An 18,957-nucleotide genomic window follows, 5' to 3' on the forward strand; every position below is an offset into this window, starting at 1 on the left:
TGCAGCTGCATGAATACCTCGACGCAATGTCCTATCCTACCTCAACTTGATTATTTGAGTATAAGGCTTGTAGAATTTCTTTTTATTCTTAAACAACTTCTTTATCCCCAACCTAGCTCTATATATTCCATCATAGACATATCCCAATGAAGGTCTTTCATCTGAATCTACAATACGAAACAAACGCATCAATGGTCCCACAACTTTTACAATTATACCTATTTCGTTCCAAAAAGCATTATTCAGAATTATGATCACAACCTCTTTGCCTTGATTACTCTTTGCATATCTAGAATCAATAAAAAACCTGTCAATAACCATTGCTTGTAAGTCATGCTTATGCTAAAAAAGACTTTGCAATGCGATAAAAGTCGTAGCAAATCGGGTTGCACCAGACCGTATAATTTCTCTCCATCCTTCTCTCTTCCTCAACCAAGCTATCAATAATGTATTATTATAAATGAACTTTGTCACAAGAGATGCACATTTGGAAATTCTAATAATGTGATCCATTTCACCAATATCTTTCAAAATTAAATTGATACTGTGTGCTGCATAAGGTGACCAAGTAATATTTTTATATTTTTTAGACAATAATCCTCCAGCTGCTTTATAATTAGCTCCATTATTAGTCACAAAATGGACAATACTCTTAGGCCCAACCCATAATACTATTTCCTTAAACAACCCAAATAATGTGTCCGCCCCCTTTATAACACCAGATACATCCACTGATTTGATAAAACAAATCCCTTTTGGACAATATACTAAAAAATTAATCAATGATCTACTAGAAATGTCTGTCCAACCATCAGCCATAAGTGTACAACAAACTTTTTCCCAATTTTTTCTGTAACTATCAATAAGTAATTGCACTTCCTTCTTTGAATCGTTCAACAAATTCACTTGTGCTTCATAATATGTTGGTTGCTTATATCCAGGCCCAATTGCAGTAATGGCATCTAACATAGGTTGTAAATAAATAGAATTTAATGCATTAAGAGGGATGCAAGCATCATATAAGAACCTCACAACAGCCATGTCAGCTCTCCATTTGGCTTTTTTTCCAGCCAAAACACTTTTTATTGAAGGTTGAGCCCCACTAGTAGTCCTTGGAGCAAAAAAATCCCCAACCCCAATCGGTCTTTTTCTTTTTGAATCATTTGTGAGTCTAATTTGTTTTTTAGAAGACCCAATACCAGTATTACCTTCAGTCATGTTCATAGGATGAGACAACCTTTCAAATTCTTCAACTGCAATATTACTCTCAAATGGAGGTATAATAGCACCAAAAGGAGTTGTATGCCTACGAAATTCTTGTTTTTCTTTATTTTTTGCTACAATCTCTTCTAATGCATTCGTCATTTGAAATCTAACATCATGAGGAACTTTAGTGCATGGACCAACATCCCCTTTTTTTCCAGTCAAATGTTGCTTCATTCTATATATATCACCTCCTCTAGTTGTCTTACCACAATATAAACACTTCAACATCTTCCTTCCATTATCATCTATACTCTCAGAAACATGTGCCCAAGTAATATCGTCTTTCACTCGACATGGTGTTGAAGAAACCTCAGATCCAGATGAAGACATACTTCCACTTTATTTATCTATTGCATATAAGAATAACAATAAAATCAGAATACCAATTAATTGTGGAAATTCAACATGCACAACTTCATACATTCATTATAAATAACAATATTCGTAATTTGGGCACAATACATAACTTCATACATTCATAATCCGAATTTCAATATTCGTTATAAATTGTCATATATTGAGTTATTATATGTAAATAGGGTATCACAAAAGATTGATATTCAACTTTCAAATTCTTAGAAACTAACCACGTTACGAATGAAATACATTCAATCCAAACATTCAATATAGATACATAATAAAATTACAAATTCGTAACATAAAATTACAAATTAATAATAAATCAATTAATATTTACTAATTTATATATTTTCAAATTAAGAATTGTTATTTTCCAGGCATTCCAAAACTTTCCAGGCATTCAAAAAATAGCAACGGCAAAAGCATAAGGACACTTTAATCAAGGCAGTCACACTAGCTTAATTTCAATATTAGTTTTTTCCAGGCATTCCAAACTTTCAATATATATTGTTTCAATCAAGCATGGTTTATATATGTAAATACTGTTTCAAAGCATTGGAAGGAAACACACCAGCTTCCTGTCGTTGTCTGAGAAGTCACCGGTCACAACAGCAACGAAACTCGTCGTCGTCGGTCGCCGTCTGAGACTGAGAAGTCGCCGTGAAAGGTTGCAATATAGCCGTGAAGCTGTTGCTGTCTTGTGAGCCTGCAAACCAACAGCCTTCGGCAGCTTCGTCGTCGTCGACAGGCGTCTTTAAACGGTCGTCGGCAACAGATGAATCGATGACCGTTTCAACTTGTGACGTCGGAGCAAGTCGTCGGCTGCAGCAAATCCCTTTGCGTCTGCGTGCACTGCCAGTAACAGGAGGAAACCTTGATATAAACTGTTTCTCATATGCAGCATTTGAACCAGTGGATCGCCTTGATCGGGTTGGACCGTGGTTCAAATGCGAACCGGCGGTTCGACTGTGGTCCAACCCGATTTTAATCCAAAAATGGTTCTGAGCTTAATAACAGCCGGCTACAGTGCCGGTTCACGGTCCGATCGGTCCAACCGTCCAGTCCGGTCTGGTTTTTAAATCCATGCCTGTAACTATAAACTTAGAGCAAAGCTACATGTACCCAAGCTTGGTGCACAAAATAATATCCACTGATGTGGCAGCCAACATGGCAGATGACATCTCATTTGCCACATTGGCAACTTGCCACGTCAGAGGACACATTTTCTTCAAAAAATTTAATGGATTGTGTCATATCTTTCTAAAACAAACCCACTTTCTTAAACAACAATCACGTAAACAACAACCAACCACCATCAACCCAAACTCGTGTTTAACCATTATCCACTACCATTCATTGGGGCCAACATCGACCATTGCTTTTTGGAACCACCATCGATCATCGTTCTTTGAAACCATCGTTGGACTTCATTTGCCAAAGATGTCAGAGGATTTAACTTCTTCTCCAAAGTTTGATTTGTTACAAAGTGAGACTTTACCAAAGCTTTCTTAAGAGCAATTAAGGGTAGGTGTTTTTTTTTCTTTTTTATAATTAGAGAAAGTTATCTTTGCTTCATTAATTAATTGAAAAGAGAAAGCTGTCTAGCAATGGGTATTATGAAGAGATAGAGTAGCTACCTGAAACAGAGAAAATTGTGAATGTCAAATCATTAAATGACTATTTGGAGTAAGACATTGGATTGGATTAATTTTTTAGTATAAGGTTAGATTTGTTTTTTTTTTCAGTTCAAGAATATAATGGATCGAATAGAATTGAATTGTTAAATTTAATATAAAATTTTCCTTTTACAGTTAATTACCTTTAGAATTTTCTTTTCTTAAGAAATTACCTTCAGGAAATTATCTTTGTTTAACCTTTAATTGAAAAGAGAAAGTTGAAGAAGGCAACACTTTGATGGGTGTAAACTCAGCTGATCTAATGTTGTGACTTTATGCTTTGATTTTTCAAGGCACTACATGTATCCAATTTAGGTTTTTTAAGTTAATTGGATGTGGGTTTCTACAAACCAAAACCAAACCTTTCAATGCAGTGCATGTATCCAATTTAGGCGGTGTGGGTTCCTTTTTTTTTGTCATCAAATTATTATTTTTTTGTTATTCTTTATATTCTTAAGTGGTTGATTGTTGACTATCATTGATGTTATTGTACTATAGTAAACTTGTCGACTGTCCCAAACACAGAGAAAATATTAAAGGTTATTTTAGCTAAAGAGAATTGGCAATGGATGTTGATTCAAAAGATGGATACTTTTGTAGTGATATAAAAGTTATTAATTAAGATTACCAGAAATGCTATGTATACCCAGACTTGGTACACAAAATGGGATGTGGGTTACTAGTATTTTATGTGGTGTTTCCAGGATGAGAATTTTTTAAATTAATTGAATGTGAGTGTTTTCAAACCAAAACTAAACTTTCCATTTCCTTGTATTGATATTGAGAAATATATTTTTTTGGGGGATTTTTTTTTAATTTTTGGCCCAATCTCTTACCATATAAAGATTCAATTTGGTACTTCAAAGTTGGGTCAAGGTAAGTTTTCCATTTTCGTTTAAGCTTCCTGAAGGCCTTTTAATTGTATATGGATTAGTCAGAATTTTTTTTAGTGATATATCACTAACAAAGTATTCATCTTCTTAATCAACATTCGTGGCCAATTCTCTTTAGCTAAAATAACTTTTAATATTTTCTCTGTGTTTGGGGCATTCGACAAGCTTATCATAATACAATAACATCAATGATAGTCAACAATCAACCACTTAAGAATATAAAGAACAACAAAAAAATAATATTTTGATGACCAAAAGAAAAAAACCCACACCGCCTAAATTGGATACATGCACGGCATTGAAAGGTTTGGTTTTGGTTTGAAGAAACCCACATCGAATTAACTTAAAAATCCTAAATTGGATACATGCACTGCCTTGAAAAATCAAAGCCTAAAGTCATAGCATTAGATTAGCTGATTTTACACCCAACAAAGTGCTGCCTTCTTCAACTTTCTCTTTTCAATTAAGGGTTAAACAGAGATAATTTCTTGAAGGTAATTTCTCAAGAAAAGAAATTTTAAAGGCAATTAACTGTAAAGGGAAAATTATATAATAAATCTAACAATCCAATTTAGTTCCATTCAGCCTATTCTTAAACTTAAAAAAAAAGAGTCTAATCTTGTGCTAAAAAATTAATCCAATCCAAGTCTTACTCCAAACGGCCATTTAATGGTTTGACATTCACAATTTTCTTTGTTTCAGATAGCTACTATATCTCTTCACAATACCCATTGCTAGACAATTTTTTCTTTTCAATTAATTAATCAATCAGAGATAACTTTCTCTAATTATAAAAAAGAAAAACAAAAAAACCCAACCTTAGTTGCTCTGATGAAAGCTCAAGTGAAGTCACACTTTGTAACAAATCCAATTTTTGGAGAAACAGTTTTCGAAGAACGATAATCGAGGTGGTTCCAACAAGCGACGACCAACGGTGGTCCCAACAAATGACAGTGGATTATGATTAAACTTGAGTTTGGTTTGATGGTGGTTGGTTGCTATTTGTGTGGTGGTTGGCTACTATTTGCGTAATTGTTGTTTAAGAAAGTGGGTTTGTTTTAGAAAGATAAGACATTCCATTAATTTTTGTTAAGAATATTTTTCCATTGACGTGGTAAATTGTCAACGTGGCAAAAGAAATGGCATCTGCCATATTGGCTGTCACATCAGTGGGTATCATTTTGTGTATTGATTTTGGGTACGTATAGAATTATGCATTAATTTAACAGCCAACCCAACAAGGCCCATGCTTTAGCATACGAGCGATCTAAAAATTATTCCTGAAGATCAAAATTCAATCCCAAGAGGTGAATTCATGCCTGTTTTGCTTGACTGTGGGGAAAAACAATCGGGCTTCAAACACACGGTCCAGGTAAAAGAGCCCTCTAGCTGTAGGGTGTTGAGCTTGTGGAAAGAAGCGACTGGAATGCAATTTTAAACTGTGAATTTTGTTGGAAAAGGTGATTTTGATTGGGAAAAACATTCAAAAATATGTTGTTTGGTTTTATTCATTTGTCCATTTTGTATTCTATTGCTTTTGCTGAAGTTAAATCAAGTGATAAGATTGTACAGTGACTATAGATTAGGGAATGATGCCATGAGGCATACTTCTGAATTGTCTGTTTTTAGTTGCTTTTATTTCATGGAAAAAAGATCAACTTTGAACTGAGTATTGTTTCATTGCAGTCATGTAGACCTATATATAATCAGACAATGAGACTTAGAAAACCAATGTGGTTTTCAAAAGAAACATAATTTGGTTCTTATCTTCTGTTTCAGTGAAAAGCTAGTTGCGCTGCATCTGGCAGTTTGGATCTTAATCATTTGATCAGTTGGACTGGCAACGTTAACATTGTATTAGGACTACATCATCTTTTGTCTTTTAACTTTGTAATGAGTGTTCAACTTTTCGATACACTATTTATATGACACTCCTAAATAAATCTCATATTAATAATACATGAGATAGATGTTGAATTTGTATGAGTATTCACGTTTTAAGATCAAAATGGACAATAAATTAAAATGCTCCACAACGCCACCTAAATTGAACAGACAGTTGAAATGCTACTAGACGCAATTCATTTGGCCTGTCCTTGGATTGATCTAGCCCAATGGCTAATATCCTTTCAAACTTGATCCGAACCAAGCCAGTCATCGATCTCCATTGAACTGGGCATCCGGGTTTTACAACATGGTGAAAACAGTTCAATGACACATATCCATGATGAATGAAGACACAAACTTACAGATGTTTAAGAATGAATTTTCCCCCAGATACTGGAAAGTGGAAACTCATGGTATTTAACAGGTCCAAGCCTAGGGGAAGAAAGAATAATCACTTCTTCCTCTTCCCTTTCAACCCTTCCCTCTCTGTTTACTCAAATGAGATACATATAAATATGTTTTCAGTCCCAATTCAAATAATGTAAACATACTCATAATCATCATTCACCTTTTCCAGGAAAAAAAGGAGCAGTGAGGAGGAGAAATTGCAAAATTTAGGCTTCACATGATTGAGTAGAAGCCAAAAAGACAACCTGGAGGTAAGGGCAAACCTTCGATTTGTGTATTCTGCGCAAAACTCTTTTACTCTGAGCATTTTAGCGATCGAACTTGATCATTGCGAACTCCACGTACTGTTTACGTGAGCAATGTTATCTATCTCACCAGAATCTTTGCTTGTTCTTCATATATCAACCCTTCTGTTTCGTCATCAGTTGCCTCCAGAAGAGGAAGCAGGCTCTTTGCCATGGAAGCCATGGTTTTTCTCTCAGGATAAAGCCTATCTTTACAAAAATCATTTGATTGCCCAATTTCTGCTGGACTGCTAAAATCAGGGTTCTCATCAAACTGATTGACACCGTAGTTTGAGAATTGGTTTATTGATTTCAAATCCTCGATGAATTCATCGTCACCTACTGTAAGTAGCTTCTCTTCAAGTAGCTTAAGCTGATCTAGAATGGACAACCTCTCTTCCTCAAATTCTGTCAATGATTCATCAAGAGCTGTCATATGCTCCACACAATCTAGCGCTATTTCCTCTAAATTTATAGCTTCATCTGGGTTGTTGTCGCTATTGCTTTCCTGACGGCCGGAGAAGCTGCTGTTCTTCATCCCTGGCTGCACGATTAAGGTCAATCGACAGCTCATCAATATCCTCTGAACTGCTGCAAGAAGTAGAAGATTTTTTGCTTCTTATACTTCCATCAATACTTCTCCTCATTATTCTGATCTTCTCTTTTGCCTCATAATTGACAACCTTCTGGCGATATATTTCCATTTCTTTCTCAAGTTCTTGCTTCTCCTTTTCTCTCTTGACCATGAGCTCATTCAGAGGTTGTAAGGCTTCCTGGTCATACTCAGACTGCTCCTCTGGTATTGCAATGCTTCCATTTGCATTGCTGCATTCTCCTCTTGAAGCCTGGTTATCATAGCCATTGTTTGGTTTGCAGCAATTGCGGAGGCACTTCTTTCTTCTTCAAGTTCTGCATACAAGGCATTCAGGGCTTTTCTTTCTGTTTTCAGAGCTAATATCAACCGCTCAGATCAATACGACAGGATCACTATTTTCCATCTCACTTAGCACACTTCCATCTAAAGACTCTTCTGTTCCTGATTCTTTTTTCTCCAACAGTAATAGTTTCTTTTGCAAGTAGTGAAATTTTTCAGCAAAAGTTAAGTGTGCCCGGAAATTTCTCTTCATATGCTTCATTAGACGTAGAACGAATGGACAAATTTAAGTTTATCCCTTCTTGATTCTTACAAACCAGACTTGCCTTCCCTCCATTGTCATTCATTCCAATTAATTGTTTCTCTACCAAGCCATTGGCTTGTGATTCACTCAGTAATGCAGAATGAAAAGTTTCATCTTCATCAACTTTTGTTCTTAGCACTCCCTTGTTTACATTGCAGGATACTTGATTAGCAGTAGTTGATGAATCAATCAACTCAATGGGAATTACACGATTGAAGCAAAATTCAGTAGTTTTCTCAGAACCCAGGTTGATAATTTCAAGTAAATCATCTTCACCAGAGCAGAATTGAATGATATTGTCGTCATCACGGGAAGAATGAACAGACGCCTTACCTGATTACTCTCCTTCATAACCTTCCTTTTCTTCATATTGCAGACTTGATTCAGACCTTGAGTAATTTTCTTCTGCAACTTCTGTGGGGCCAAAACTATCAATATCTGAAATAACATGAAACTCATCCACAGCTTCTTTACCATTATGACATTCTTCTCCATGGTTTCTCTCAAACTCCTTGTCATTTTCATCCAGACTTGCTTGGCTGTTGGCCTTCTTTTTTACTTCAAACTGAACTCCATTTTTTTCATCATCCATTGCTTCTGTAATGAACCCACTTGTCTGTGTATAATCCAAAGCACCCCAAGAAAACTTGAAAAGCAAGTAAGGAGGGTAAAGCTTGCTGCTTGAGCTCTCACTCCAGCAAGAACATCTGTCAACCTGATCACCATTTTCAAGTTTGTGTGGACTCACCAAAGAAATGAAAGCGATCCTCCATGCCATTCCAGTGGATTGATCTCTGTGTTGTGGACGAGAAACCAAGCATTCTATGCACATATTTTCTTTTCAGCCAATCTTTGATGACTTGAACAATAACTAAACATGGAAATCCCACCAGCATGAGGCTCACACACAAGATCTCTGCAGGAAATTGTGTTATTTTCACGCTGCAACGTATGATCGACTCTAGAACACTATAAGCAGGGTCGTTTAAGGCCGCAGTAGTCTGCAAACTTTGTGATCAAATAAGTGAACAGAGAGTTGAGGAGAAGGAGAATGATCAAGACCCATTCAAGGACTGCATTCACTAGAATCACAGTGATCTTGTGGGCGTTCTTGTGCAACATGGTTACTAATTTGTTTCCAGCCACGCATGTTTGCTAATGCTTTCTGTTTTATTTCCCACAGACAAACACAATAACAAGAAAATGCTTTCTGAAGTGCTGGGAAATAAGGAACAAGAGACAGAATGAAAATAGAAAACTTTATGAATGTTGTTGCAGGAGAAGCTGAGACACTTCTCTGAATGTTGTATTTTACCAGGCTCTTTAACAGTATTTTTGAAATTTCATAACTGCAATTTGGTCACTCTAATGATGCCATAATGCTGATTTTTTTATATAATACTAGAAGTTTCTAATACTTTGTAAACAAAGTATTTGAGTGTAATACTAAACGATCTCATTATTAAAGTTGATTAAGAAAAATTCTGCATTGGGGACAGTTAAAGGATTCTGGTGTTCATTATTTGAGCTTCATAATGATGATTATAATTTCCTGGCTTAAAATTCTTCAATATAATTTCCTGGTGTTCATTATTTGGAATTCTATTTTAACCAGAGTGAAAGGCAGGAATGATGAAACTAAGATGCCAAAAGTGATGGGCATTATGACGAGTCTTAGAAGAAAGAAAAAGTATAGTTGAAAAAGAGAGGGGAATGGATCAAATTAGGGAAATATGAAGGTGACATTAAACCTTTGCCTGAATAAATATTGAATTAATGTGCTGGGATCATGGTCCATCTCTCTGCTTTCGCTTTTAGTGGTCCTCACCCTAAGCTTTCTTTAGCTTTGGAAAGTCCATTCCTGGATTGAACAATCACTAAACAGATTTAATCCAGTATTCAACAGAAGGGTACTTGTTAAAAAAAAAAAATGATTTGAATGTGGCCTCCCTTCAAGTGGGTCCATTTCCATATGATCAAATTTTGACATAACTGTGAGCCAAAATGAGGGTTTTGTAAGCAGCTGGCATGTGGGGTATTTTAGTTAACATATTGATGCTTGAAAATTGGAATTTGGAGGTTCAGCATTCCAATTGGGAAAAGTTCAGGTTCATGAACAGCATTTCCATCCCATGGTCGACTTCATTCATTGGGTGGTCAGGTGCATTTTGAATTAGTATAATTTCATAATTTTTGCCTTTTTCTTACAATCAACTTTATCACAGCATGATTAATCTATTAAACATTCAAAATAGGTGTCAATTTTACTTTACTTTTTCGTTATTTAGAATTCAGCAACTCAAAAGGACCCACTCTTGGAGAAGAAGCAATAAATTAGGCAGGAATAGGATCTTTGTAAAGTCGATCTTTCATGTCCAGGCATCATAGTGTATTCTATAATACACAACAGCAGAAAAATTCTTGGAGAGCCTTTCATTACAGAAGGGGGTTTGCTTAGATTGCTGACAAGAATGAAATGTACATATAAAAACTGTCACTGTAATTTATATAAGATCTAAGGATGCTAAGACACACATCATGTTCTGATTTTGTCTATAATCTTCATTAATGTTGCAGCAAATGAATGATCCATTTGAACCCTTTCAGCCAAGGACGAAGAAGATAAATTTACAAAAATACTAAATTGGGAAAATATGGGGAGCCTTTTTTTAGATTATCGATTAATGCTGCTGACGATAAGTGGTTCATTTGCCAGTACTTTCCCAGCTCAAGGGAAGCCACTATTGTTTTTAGGGAATGAAGTGAGGCTACATATAGATCTTTACGGTATAACTCTTTTGATAGCTTCTCAGTTTGTATCTGCATCACTGCTGGATTCTTCACCATCTGCTTCCTCTGCAGGGCTTAGATTCATCATAAATCTCCAGCTATCACCTTCTTCTATTTCCCACTGTTTCTTCAGTTCATTGATTGCTTTGGATGCTGCAGCTGCGACTGTGGGGTTGCTGTCTTCTGCCAGTCTCTGCAAGGAGAACCAGAAAAGTAAATTGAGACCATTCAGGAAAGAATATAAAAGTATCATCATTCGTAGAACCATCATGTTAAGAGAGTGCAGGTACCTGTAATGCCCCCATTCCTGCATTCCCAAGCGTCCACATGGATGGAGCAGCTGCTAATGCATTTGCCAGCGCTTGTCTATAATTTAGTCAGACAAAGCACAAGTGAATGATTTGGGGAAGGGAACGATGGTTAGAAACATATGAAGAGATAAGCTGTTCCATGCAGGTTTCTTTTGTCATATTAGCAATGTTCACTGGGTATATACATTTCTGACTTTGACTTCTCTATGCATAGGGTTGTCATAAATTATTGACCAAAACCGAGGTACAAACAAAAGGCCCACATGCAACAAAGATGTCCATAGAAGAATATGCAATTTCAAGGCTCTGAAATATCATAAGAAATAATGCAGATAAATCTGACATTTCAATAGCTTGCAGTATACAAAATATGTCATAGTGATTCATTTATGGACCCTCAAACAAATTAACAGTCATTATACTCTCTGGAAAAATTAGGGAAATTTTTAAGCATCAAGGAACAAAATTGTTAGAAGAAAAATTGCAGTGATCTTACTTTCTCAGAAATGACTAGAGGCCAAAAAGTTATTGAGGGAATATAAACAGGACCTACATGGAAGTGAACAATTAAAAAATTTGCAATAGAGGATTAAATTTAAAAGCAAAAATAGCATACCTAGTGCTGACATCGGGAGAACTTGAACACTCGGCTAGTAGTGATACACTACTTTTACCATCCATTGCATCAAGACCAATAAGAGTCGTGATCAACAACTCAAGCTGTTCCAAAGTAGAGAGAGCAGTTAACTAACCAAACAAGGTAAATTCCTGACATATAAGAAAGCTTGAAATCTTAACCTCTTCAGGATCAGTATAGTCGATTCCATCAGCTTCAGAAAGTGCAGATGCCATACTCCAATACACTTCCTGGACATTGTAAATGAAAAGGTATAAAGTTTACTCTTCATGATGCAACTAAAGAAGGAAATAGCAATAAGATTGGCATAAACAAGACCTGAATAGCAGTAATGCGATCAGTCGACAATTCCCCAGGGAAGAATTCTAGGGTTTTCCCATTTTTCTCAAGTGTTATACATTCCATCATATCACTACCTGACAGAGAATTTTTATCGCAACACAAGGGGCTGAATTTAAAAAAAACATCAGAATTTCAGAGTTCCAACACTGCATAATTTACAACATTTCAGAAAAGAAGAAGAAACAGAAGGGAAACAGAATATCACCAAAGAAACTTACAATTTGTACATCTTGCTCACCATCATGTCAAGGATATTTTTGACAAACTGGGTAGCCACAAGGTGAAAAGAACATTAAATGGTGAACCATTGAAATAAAATAAAATTTACATATTTTTCTTCTTCTAAAGTCGGTAAACATATAAAAGTACAATGACAAATAGATTTAGGTCAGTTTCTAGACAAGCGTGACTACAATGATGAGATGACCACTTAAAACGATGATGTTGTGTGTAGATCCTGTTAAATAAATTGCATATTGGCTCACCTCCAAAGCCATTAGGGCATCTTCCATTGCACGTTGCTTGGCACGGAAGTCAGCAAGGCGCAGATCAGCCTAAAACATAGAAAATGGTTGCATCAGGATGTATTACAGCGGATCATGCTCTTTACAACAGTTACATTTACCAATTAATTTCAAGGGCATATAAGTTTCATATTTATGCATTTGTCAAATTTAAATTTAGTAGGATTTTATACAGAAAAATAGAAGTAACATAAACAAATATGTCTTTCTCACTATTAACTTCTAGTTTGGATATAGCCAATCTGGAGTTTTTTTCCTTTTATCTTTTCAACTTTTTAGTCCATCTCTATGGTCATTTTCTTTGATGCAAACTGAACCTTTCTCTCAATATAGGCAACTTGTTATCTTGTTCATCAAATAACTTCCGGTACTTCTATATATTCTAACTTGAAAACAATTATCCAACATTATTTACTCATTTGCTAGGTGATTATGTTTGATCCATCGATTAAATGAAGTTAACCAAACTAAGTGCTCATGTGGTGCATGCACTAACAAAGACACGCTTTATGTTACAATGTGATACTCTAGAAAGTTCTTTCAATCAATTTCAATTGACAACTTAAGATTCACAATAGAACAACGAAAACTGAAATTGTTAATACATCAATGCGTGTGAACATGAAAATATAGGGAAGGTGATAAGCTCACTCCAAAAAAATTCTTTTACTCTCAATAGTGAATGAACAGCCATATCTCAACTTAACATATCATTAACTGTCAAGATAAATAAACAGCAATAATATGAGGGCTTAAGAAATTTTGATCAATCCGGACACAAAAAAGTGAAAAAAGCACTCCTGGGAAGGCCTGTTTTAGAATGGATAAAGAAGTATTCAAATGTAGTGGACACCAACTGCACAAGAATATACATAACAGACAAACAAGTTCCAGATCTGAAGCTGAAATTACAGAATTTTTCATGATAGCACACACATTAAGTGAAGTTATAGGTGAAAAAATTGAAAACGAATGGCTAAATGGTACCTCTAAGGCTCCGTCACTCCAATGCTTATCAGCAGCTCTTTTCAATCTAGATTGTGCTTTATCTTTTAAGATCTGTCAGAAGATGAAAAATTGATTAAAACATTTAATCACATAGAGATCCGGCATGAACATCTTAATCTCCAGGAAAATCAAAGTTGAGTATCCAGATTGACATACAGTAGCTATATGATGGAGTCGTTCAGCTTTTTTCTTCACATTACGGTCAATTTTCTCTGTATCCTTTCTAGCCCGAGCTTCCAGCAGAATATCAACAACAAAGGGAAACTATCAGTTTTACATGTATCAAATCAACAAGATTAAAGCATATTAACACCACATTTGAAGAAAGAAAATAATACAAATGAAAAAGCAAAAAAAATGCAGTCCATTATGCTTTCCATCACATTTAACACCAGTATCTTATCCCCACTCCCCCAAAGTATCAGTAACAACTAAAAATAATTTGAATCCGTTACCAGTTTGAAATAAAATTATGCACTCTCTCAAAATTCCAAGTATGATTCTATGTATGCAAGAGAATAGGTTTATCTAAAAAAGTAAAAATTCGCACAAATTCCGCATGCCTTGAAAAAAAATTAATTGCAGTTTACAGATTCTCATGGAAACAGATGCACAGCATTAGGGGAGTCACATCTGAACAGCTAGAAAAATATTTAACCTTATGGTCAAAGAGTTTACCATCAAGCTTAAGAAATTCTGAACCAAGAATAGCAACATCTTGACGTGCACGGGCATCCAACCTCATTATGCTTCTGAAGAAAGTTAGAAAACAATTGGCAAAGATCTCCATGTATATGAAATTTGAAGGTGGAATGAGTTTAAGTGTTTAAAAAAAAAATTCATTAAACTTCCAATAACTAATTCTTTAAATCAAGAAAAACCTGTGTGAAAAACTTCTTTGATATTCCTATTAAAAGTGGAATTTACAAATAGATTTCCAAATCGAGCTTATAATGAATTCATCTGTTATGACTATATGATTTGCACATAATTTTCAGAGGTTGCAGATTTTGTAAGTAACTCATAAATTGTTCACAAAACTTCTCAACCTTTAAAGAAGATTCATATTCTTTTTTATGAACAAACACACTGGATACTAAAACTAAGGATTGATTACCACTACAGCAACCCCATTAGACCAAAATCAGAAGGAATGGATAGGATTTTGAATATTACCGAGAAAGCAAGACAATGTCACTACGGACCCTTTGATTTACGAACTTTGCGTCATTGTACACAAATTTACAAGCTTCAGCTAAGCCCTGACTTGAGTGAATAATTCTAGGTACAACTCGATGCTTGTCTTCCTCTTCTTCATTTTGGGCACTGATAATCAACAGTATAGTCTACATATAATATGCAAGTATAGGATAGACTAAACTTCACATAAATTATGTGCCAACATCCAGGGGAAAAATAATAAAACATCAGGCAAAGAAGTATTAGTGCCAGTTTAGGAAATAACCTAGGTGGTTACTAAAAGAAAATTTCATTATTTATGACGATCCAAGGTACACCATACAGGCAAGCTGATGGCAAAACAGAAAGGGTTTCTTCTTAAAAATATAATATTGCCTTTTTATACAAAGTGGCAAAGTAAATCTAAGAATTAGATAGAAAGAGTCGCTAAACTTCATTACCTACATACATTAGAGCAATCACTATGAGGTCTAATGCATTCTTTTGCTTCACCATTGCGTGTTCCCATTGACCAGCATAAAATGGAAGTTCTCCGAGGGACAATGAAACCAATTGGCTTTCCACATATGTTTGACAAACCCTCATCAAAGAAGCCTAATTTCGCTGCCAAAAAATGACCATTGCTTGCTTGCTGAAGTTCAACTCCTTGATTTGCAGGAAGTGATTTGTTGTACAGTGTTGACTTGCCAAAAAAATATACAGTTTGAAGTGATCTAGAGGAAGTTAACCCCTTTGGTACAACTGGATGACTAGAAATCTTGCTTGCGGTAAATGCCATGGGAAGGATCAAGATGAAAATGCAAAAATCCCAACCAGCATTTCCCTTAACTGCAGTAAAAAACAACAATCGGATAAGGATCCCAATATCTAGCTAAAGATCAACCAAAAAATGAATACTACATTACTAAAAGTTGTTCTGAAGGGATATTAAATGAATAAGAAAAAGCCAAGCTTCAAAAAGACATTATCCTATTGTATTTAAATGAATCAGAAGAAAATGAATTTGAAGCATTGGTGTAGAGTTGTAACATCACACCTAATGATCTTAAGTCATAAATTCATAAACAATTCGTATCCATCAAGCAACCAGATCTTGGTGCCAAATGACATGTGATTCTCATAGACAGGTCAGCAAATAGGAACTTGATTGCAGCACCTACACTAAATTTAACTCTTGGTATTAAAGTTTTATGAAATTTCAGGTGCCTAACAATATCTTAAAGTTTAAAAAATTTAAGATTTAAACTCATCTAATGGGATTTCTACGGCATTTCATAACATTTCAAATGACAACTTTTTTGTTAGAACTTTAAAAGGCAAGAATTGAAATAATAAAATTACTCAAAACCAGATGGATCAAACAATCCATATATTCAAACCAATGCATAAGAAGGTAGACTCTGAAGCATAAATCAAGAAATAATTCATTTAAATTTGTAGGGAAACAATGATAAAATTATATTAATCTGCATCATCGAAGGCAACTAATCTACTAGAAAAATACTTGAATTAAGTAATGTTAACAAGTTCAACCCCACAGAGTCGCTCAAAGCAATATGGAGATAGTTCAGCTGCCAATGGAGTAGCTTTTGAAGAGTTAGCAAAATCCCATCAGGAGATTTACGAAAAATTCAAGTTAAATTATAATCCTACAAAAGAAAGCTTGCCAACAAGTATCGGTACCATGCCACAAAAAGAAATATAAGAGAGAAACAAACCTTCACAGCTAAAGAGAAGAGTGATCACTCTAATAATCCAACGAAAGAGGAAAACAAAAGAAACCCAGTTGGGATATAAGCAAGAAGCAGTTAAAGATTGCGTCAATAAAACAAAATCCGAAGAAAGTTTAATTAAACTAACCTGCTGCAAAGCTCAAAGGCTTAATGGCCTACCAGACACAGAAGGAAATAGTTAAGCTTAGAAAGAAAGGAAAATAGTCCAACAAAACTGGCAAGAGAAACGTCAACCACAATCTATCCCTGTGGCCCAGTGAACGCCACAACATACCAAACTACTACTAGAATTTCATTTGTGGGAATTCACACCTATGCATGTCAATTGTCTACTGTCATTTGTCAAGTGCATTCTGTAAGTTTTAATCACAAATACATATCTGGTAATTGAGAAGCAATTAAATTGCATATCAATCAAACGAAAATAATGATGTTAGTAAAATGAATACTTTAGGGAAATTAATGAATTACCCAAAAGTTGTGGGTGGAAGGAAATTTGCCCAAACTTTCAAACTCTGAACGAGAATGCCCAATTATTCTCTAAAGATGAAATTACCCTTTTAGAAAGGCCTAAGGACTATGTCCCACCCAAGGTATGATGCATTCCTTAGTTTCCCTCTTTAACTTTGATAATCTCAAATACCCACTTATGAGCAGTTAAAATTAATAGAACTCTAACCTGTTGAAATTTTATCTTTTTTTGTCCCTCTAAACGTTAAAAACTAAAAGTTTCCCCTAGCATAAGTTTTAAAAAATGATATTTTCACCCTAGGGTTTCGTTTTGAAATATCTGACGTCATCTTCGGCTCCATTGTCGGTGACCTCTCCCTCCTGAAGTATCCTCTCCCTCCGACGATCTCTCTCCTCTCATTTGGACGCTCGATCTACATCGGAGAAGTGGTGGAAGACGAAGAGTTTCGTCGGGGAAGACGATCGTCTTCCCAGACAAAGACGACAACTTCATCTTCATTTAGGAGGGCGAACAACTTCGTCTTCTCCGACGAAGTTCTTCGTCTTGCACCACTCCTCTGATGCAGATCGAGAGTCCAAATGAGAGTAGAAAGACCGTCGAAGGGAGAGAATGCTTCGGGAGGGAGAGGTCACCGGCAATAGCGCTGAAGATGACGTCGGAGATTTCAAAACAAAACCCTAGGTGAAATTGTCATTTTTTAAAACTTAGACTGGGGAAAACTTTTAGTGTTTAAAGTTTAGAAGGCAACAAAAGATTATATTTTTGTTTATTTTTAATATTATAGAAAAAATAACGATTTTACCTTTACTACCGTTAATTTTAACTACTCATGGGTGAGTATTTGGGATTATCAAAGTTAAAGGGGGGAAACTTGAGAATGCAACGTACATTGGGTGGGAAATAATCCTTTGGCCTTTTGGAAGAAACAGGGAACACAATATTTTCCTTTCCTCAGCCACACAAATTGCATGTTCCTAGTCCACAAAATTGTAGATGCACCAGCTGACTTCCTCTAACAAATTTCGTGACTTTTTCTACAACCAAAATCTACAAAAAGGTTAGTAAAACAAACTTTATCATGTTTTTGTACATTTCAATCATTGATTTATGTGATTGGATGTGGTATTTGGGTGTTTAGACTTAGGATTTCGATTTGAAAGATTTAATAAAATTGTGTGATTTGTTGGCGATTTGGATAAATTTTTTTAGGGTTTTATGTTATATTATGTGTTGAGTTGATTATTGTTGAAATGAGATTTGAAAAATGAAGTTTGGAAAATCAAATCTCACCACGCGAATTTTTTTCTTGTATAATGATCTTCCTAGGACCGATGCCAAAAACTAGTGGGTATATCTGATTATGACCATCCAATGCAATAACGATAAATAATTGATTAGATATATATCCTTTAAAAAGGCAACTTTAATATAAATAACTAGACAAATATATTATTGGAATGCACAGATACTACAATCCAATATCATGTAAAAGTATTTAAATCATTTCTGCTAATTCGTTAGTGTATATGTCATAGTTCTCGAATTTTAATAAACTAAATTGTAATAATACTCTGACAACAATATAAATGACTCTTTTGATATACCCCTCAATGATTAAAGTGTCTAATTTCTTGTTCGCCATGTTTGTGTATATGATATATCAATTTTATACTGGTCGACGATGTCCACAATGATCTCCTTAGGTCGATACACATGATTAACCAATATAAATCTCGTCATCAAAATTTGCCCTAAAGCTTGGACCCTGTTTGTCTATGATGACATAATATCTGATCTCTAGGACATGTGTGTTGGCTATTTATATGACGTAGTTCGAAACTATTACTTTCTCCCACCCTGTTTATCATGCACGCTATTTACATTGCTAATTACGACATTTAACTAACCATTTGAGTGTGTCTGACTTGTACACTTTAAACTGATATCCCTTCTTAAGAGCATCTCGAGTTATTGCATCAATGATATAT

At 35.2% G+C, this 18,957-nt stretch overlaps 2 protein-coding genes and 1 pseudogene across 6 annotated transcripts; all 3 read right to left on the reverse strand.

The window, feature by feature from the left end:
- Nucleotides 1-6,473: 6,473 nt before the first annotated feature.
- Nucleotides 6,474-8,004, reverse strand: LOC123197624 (annotated as a pseudogene).
- A 285-nt stretch (nucleotides 8,005-8,289) lies between these two features.
- Nucleotides 8,290-8,784, reverse strand: LOC123197625. The gene has a single exon (XM_044611950.1). The coding sequence runs from the start codon at nucleotides 8,782-8,784 to the stop codon at nucleotides 8,290-8,292; it is 495 nt and encodes a 164-aa protein (XP_044467885.1).
- Nucleotides 8,785-10,388: 1,604 nt separating this feature from the next.
- On the reverse strand, nucleotides 10,389-16,801 carry LOC123198121 (senescence-associated protein AAF, chlorolplastic). Of its 5 annotated transcripts, none has more exons than XM_044612739.1 (14): nucleotides 16,625-16,798; nucleotides 15,801-15,920; nucleotides 15,205-15,592; nucleotides 14,741-14,890; nucleotides 14,243-14,316; nucleotides 13,721-13,797; nucleotides 13,544-13,615; nucleotides 12,518-12,586; nucleotides 12,251-12,297; nucleotides 12,009-12,138; nucleotides 11,852-11,920; nucleotides 11,670-11,773; nucleotides 11,033-11,108; nucleotides 10,389-10,935 (listed from the first exon to the last, which is right to left on the reverse strand). In XM_044612739.1, exons 3-14 carry the CDS (start codon nucleotides 15,540-15,542, stop codon nucleotides 10,762-10,764), a joined length of 1,380 nt encoding a protein of 459 aa, XP_044468674.1. In that variant the 5' UTR covers nucleotides 15,543-15,592; nucleotides 15,801-15,920; nucleotides 16,625-16,798; the 3' UTR covers nucleotides 10,389-10,761. The 5 variants fall into 5 exon arrangements, with proteins under 5 accessions (XP_044468674.1, XP_044468672.1, XP_044468670.1 ...); XM_044612737.1 differs by lacking the exon at nucleotides 15,801-15,920 and adding an exon at nucleotides 16,483-16,511; XM_044612735.1 differs by lacking the exon at nucleotides 15,801-15,920 and having other exon boundaries at nucleotides 16,625-16,795.
- Between the last annotated feature and the right edge of the window lie 2,156 nt (nucleotides 16,802-18,957).

This window comes from Mangifera indica, chromosome 15, assembly GCF_011075055.1.
Source record: "Mangifera indica cultivar Alphonso chromosome 15, CATAS_Mindica_2.1, whole genome shotgun sequence".
Lineage (NCBI taxonomy): Eukaryota > Viridiplantae > Streptophyta > Magnoliopsida > Sapindales > Anacardiaceae > Mangifera > Mangifera indica.

What these genes read in the sequence shown, in the direction of transcription:
- LOC123197625 (XM_044611950.1), bottom strand. Translation starts at nt 8,784, where the DNA reads ATGTGCATAGAATGCTTGGTTTCTCGTCCACAACACAGAGATCAATCC.
- LOC123198121 (XM_044612739.1), bottom strand. Translation starts at nt 15,542, where the DNA reads ATGGCATTTACCGCAAGCAAGATTTCTAGTCATCCAGTTGTACCAAAG. An exon ending in AGAATTTCTTAAGCTTGATG is followed by an intron (nt 13,798 to 14,242) that starts GTAAACTCTTTG and finishes TTCTGCTGGAAG; the next exon opens with CTCGGGCTAGAAAGGATACA. An exon ending in GTGAGCAAGATGTACAAATT is followed by an intron (nt 12,139 to 12,250) that starts GTAAGTTTCTTT and finishes TTTTAAATTCAG; the next exon opens with CCCCTTGTGTTGCGATAAAA.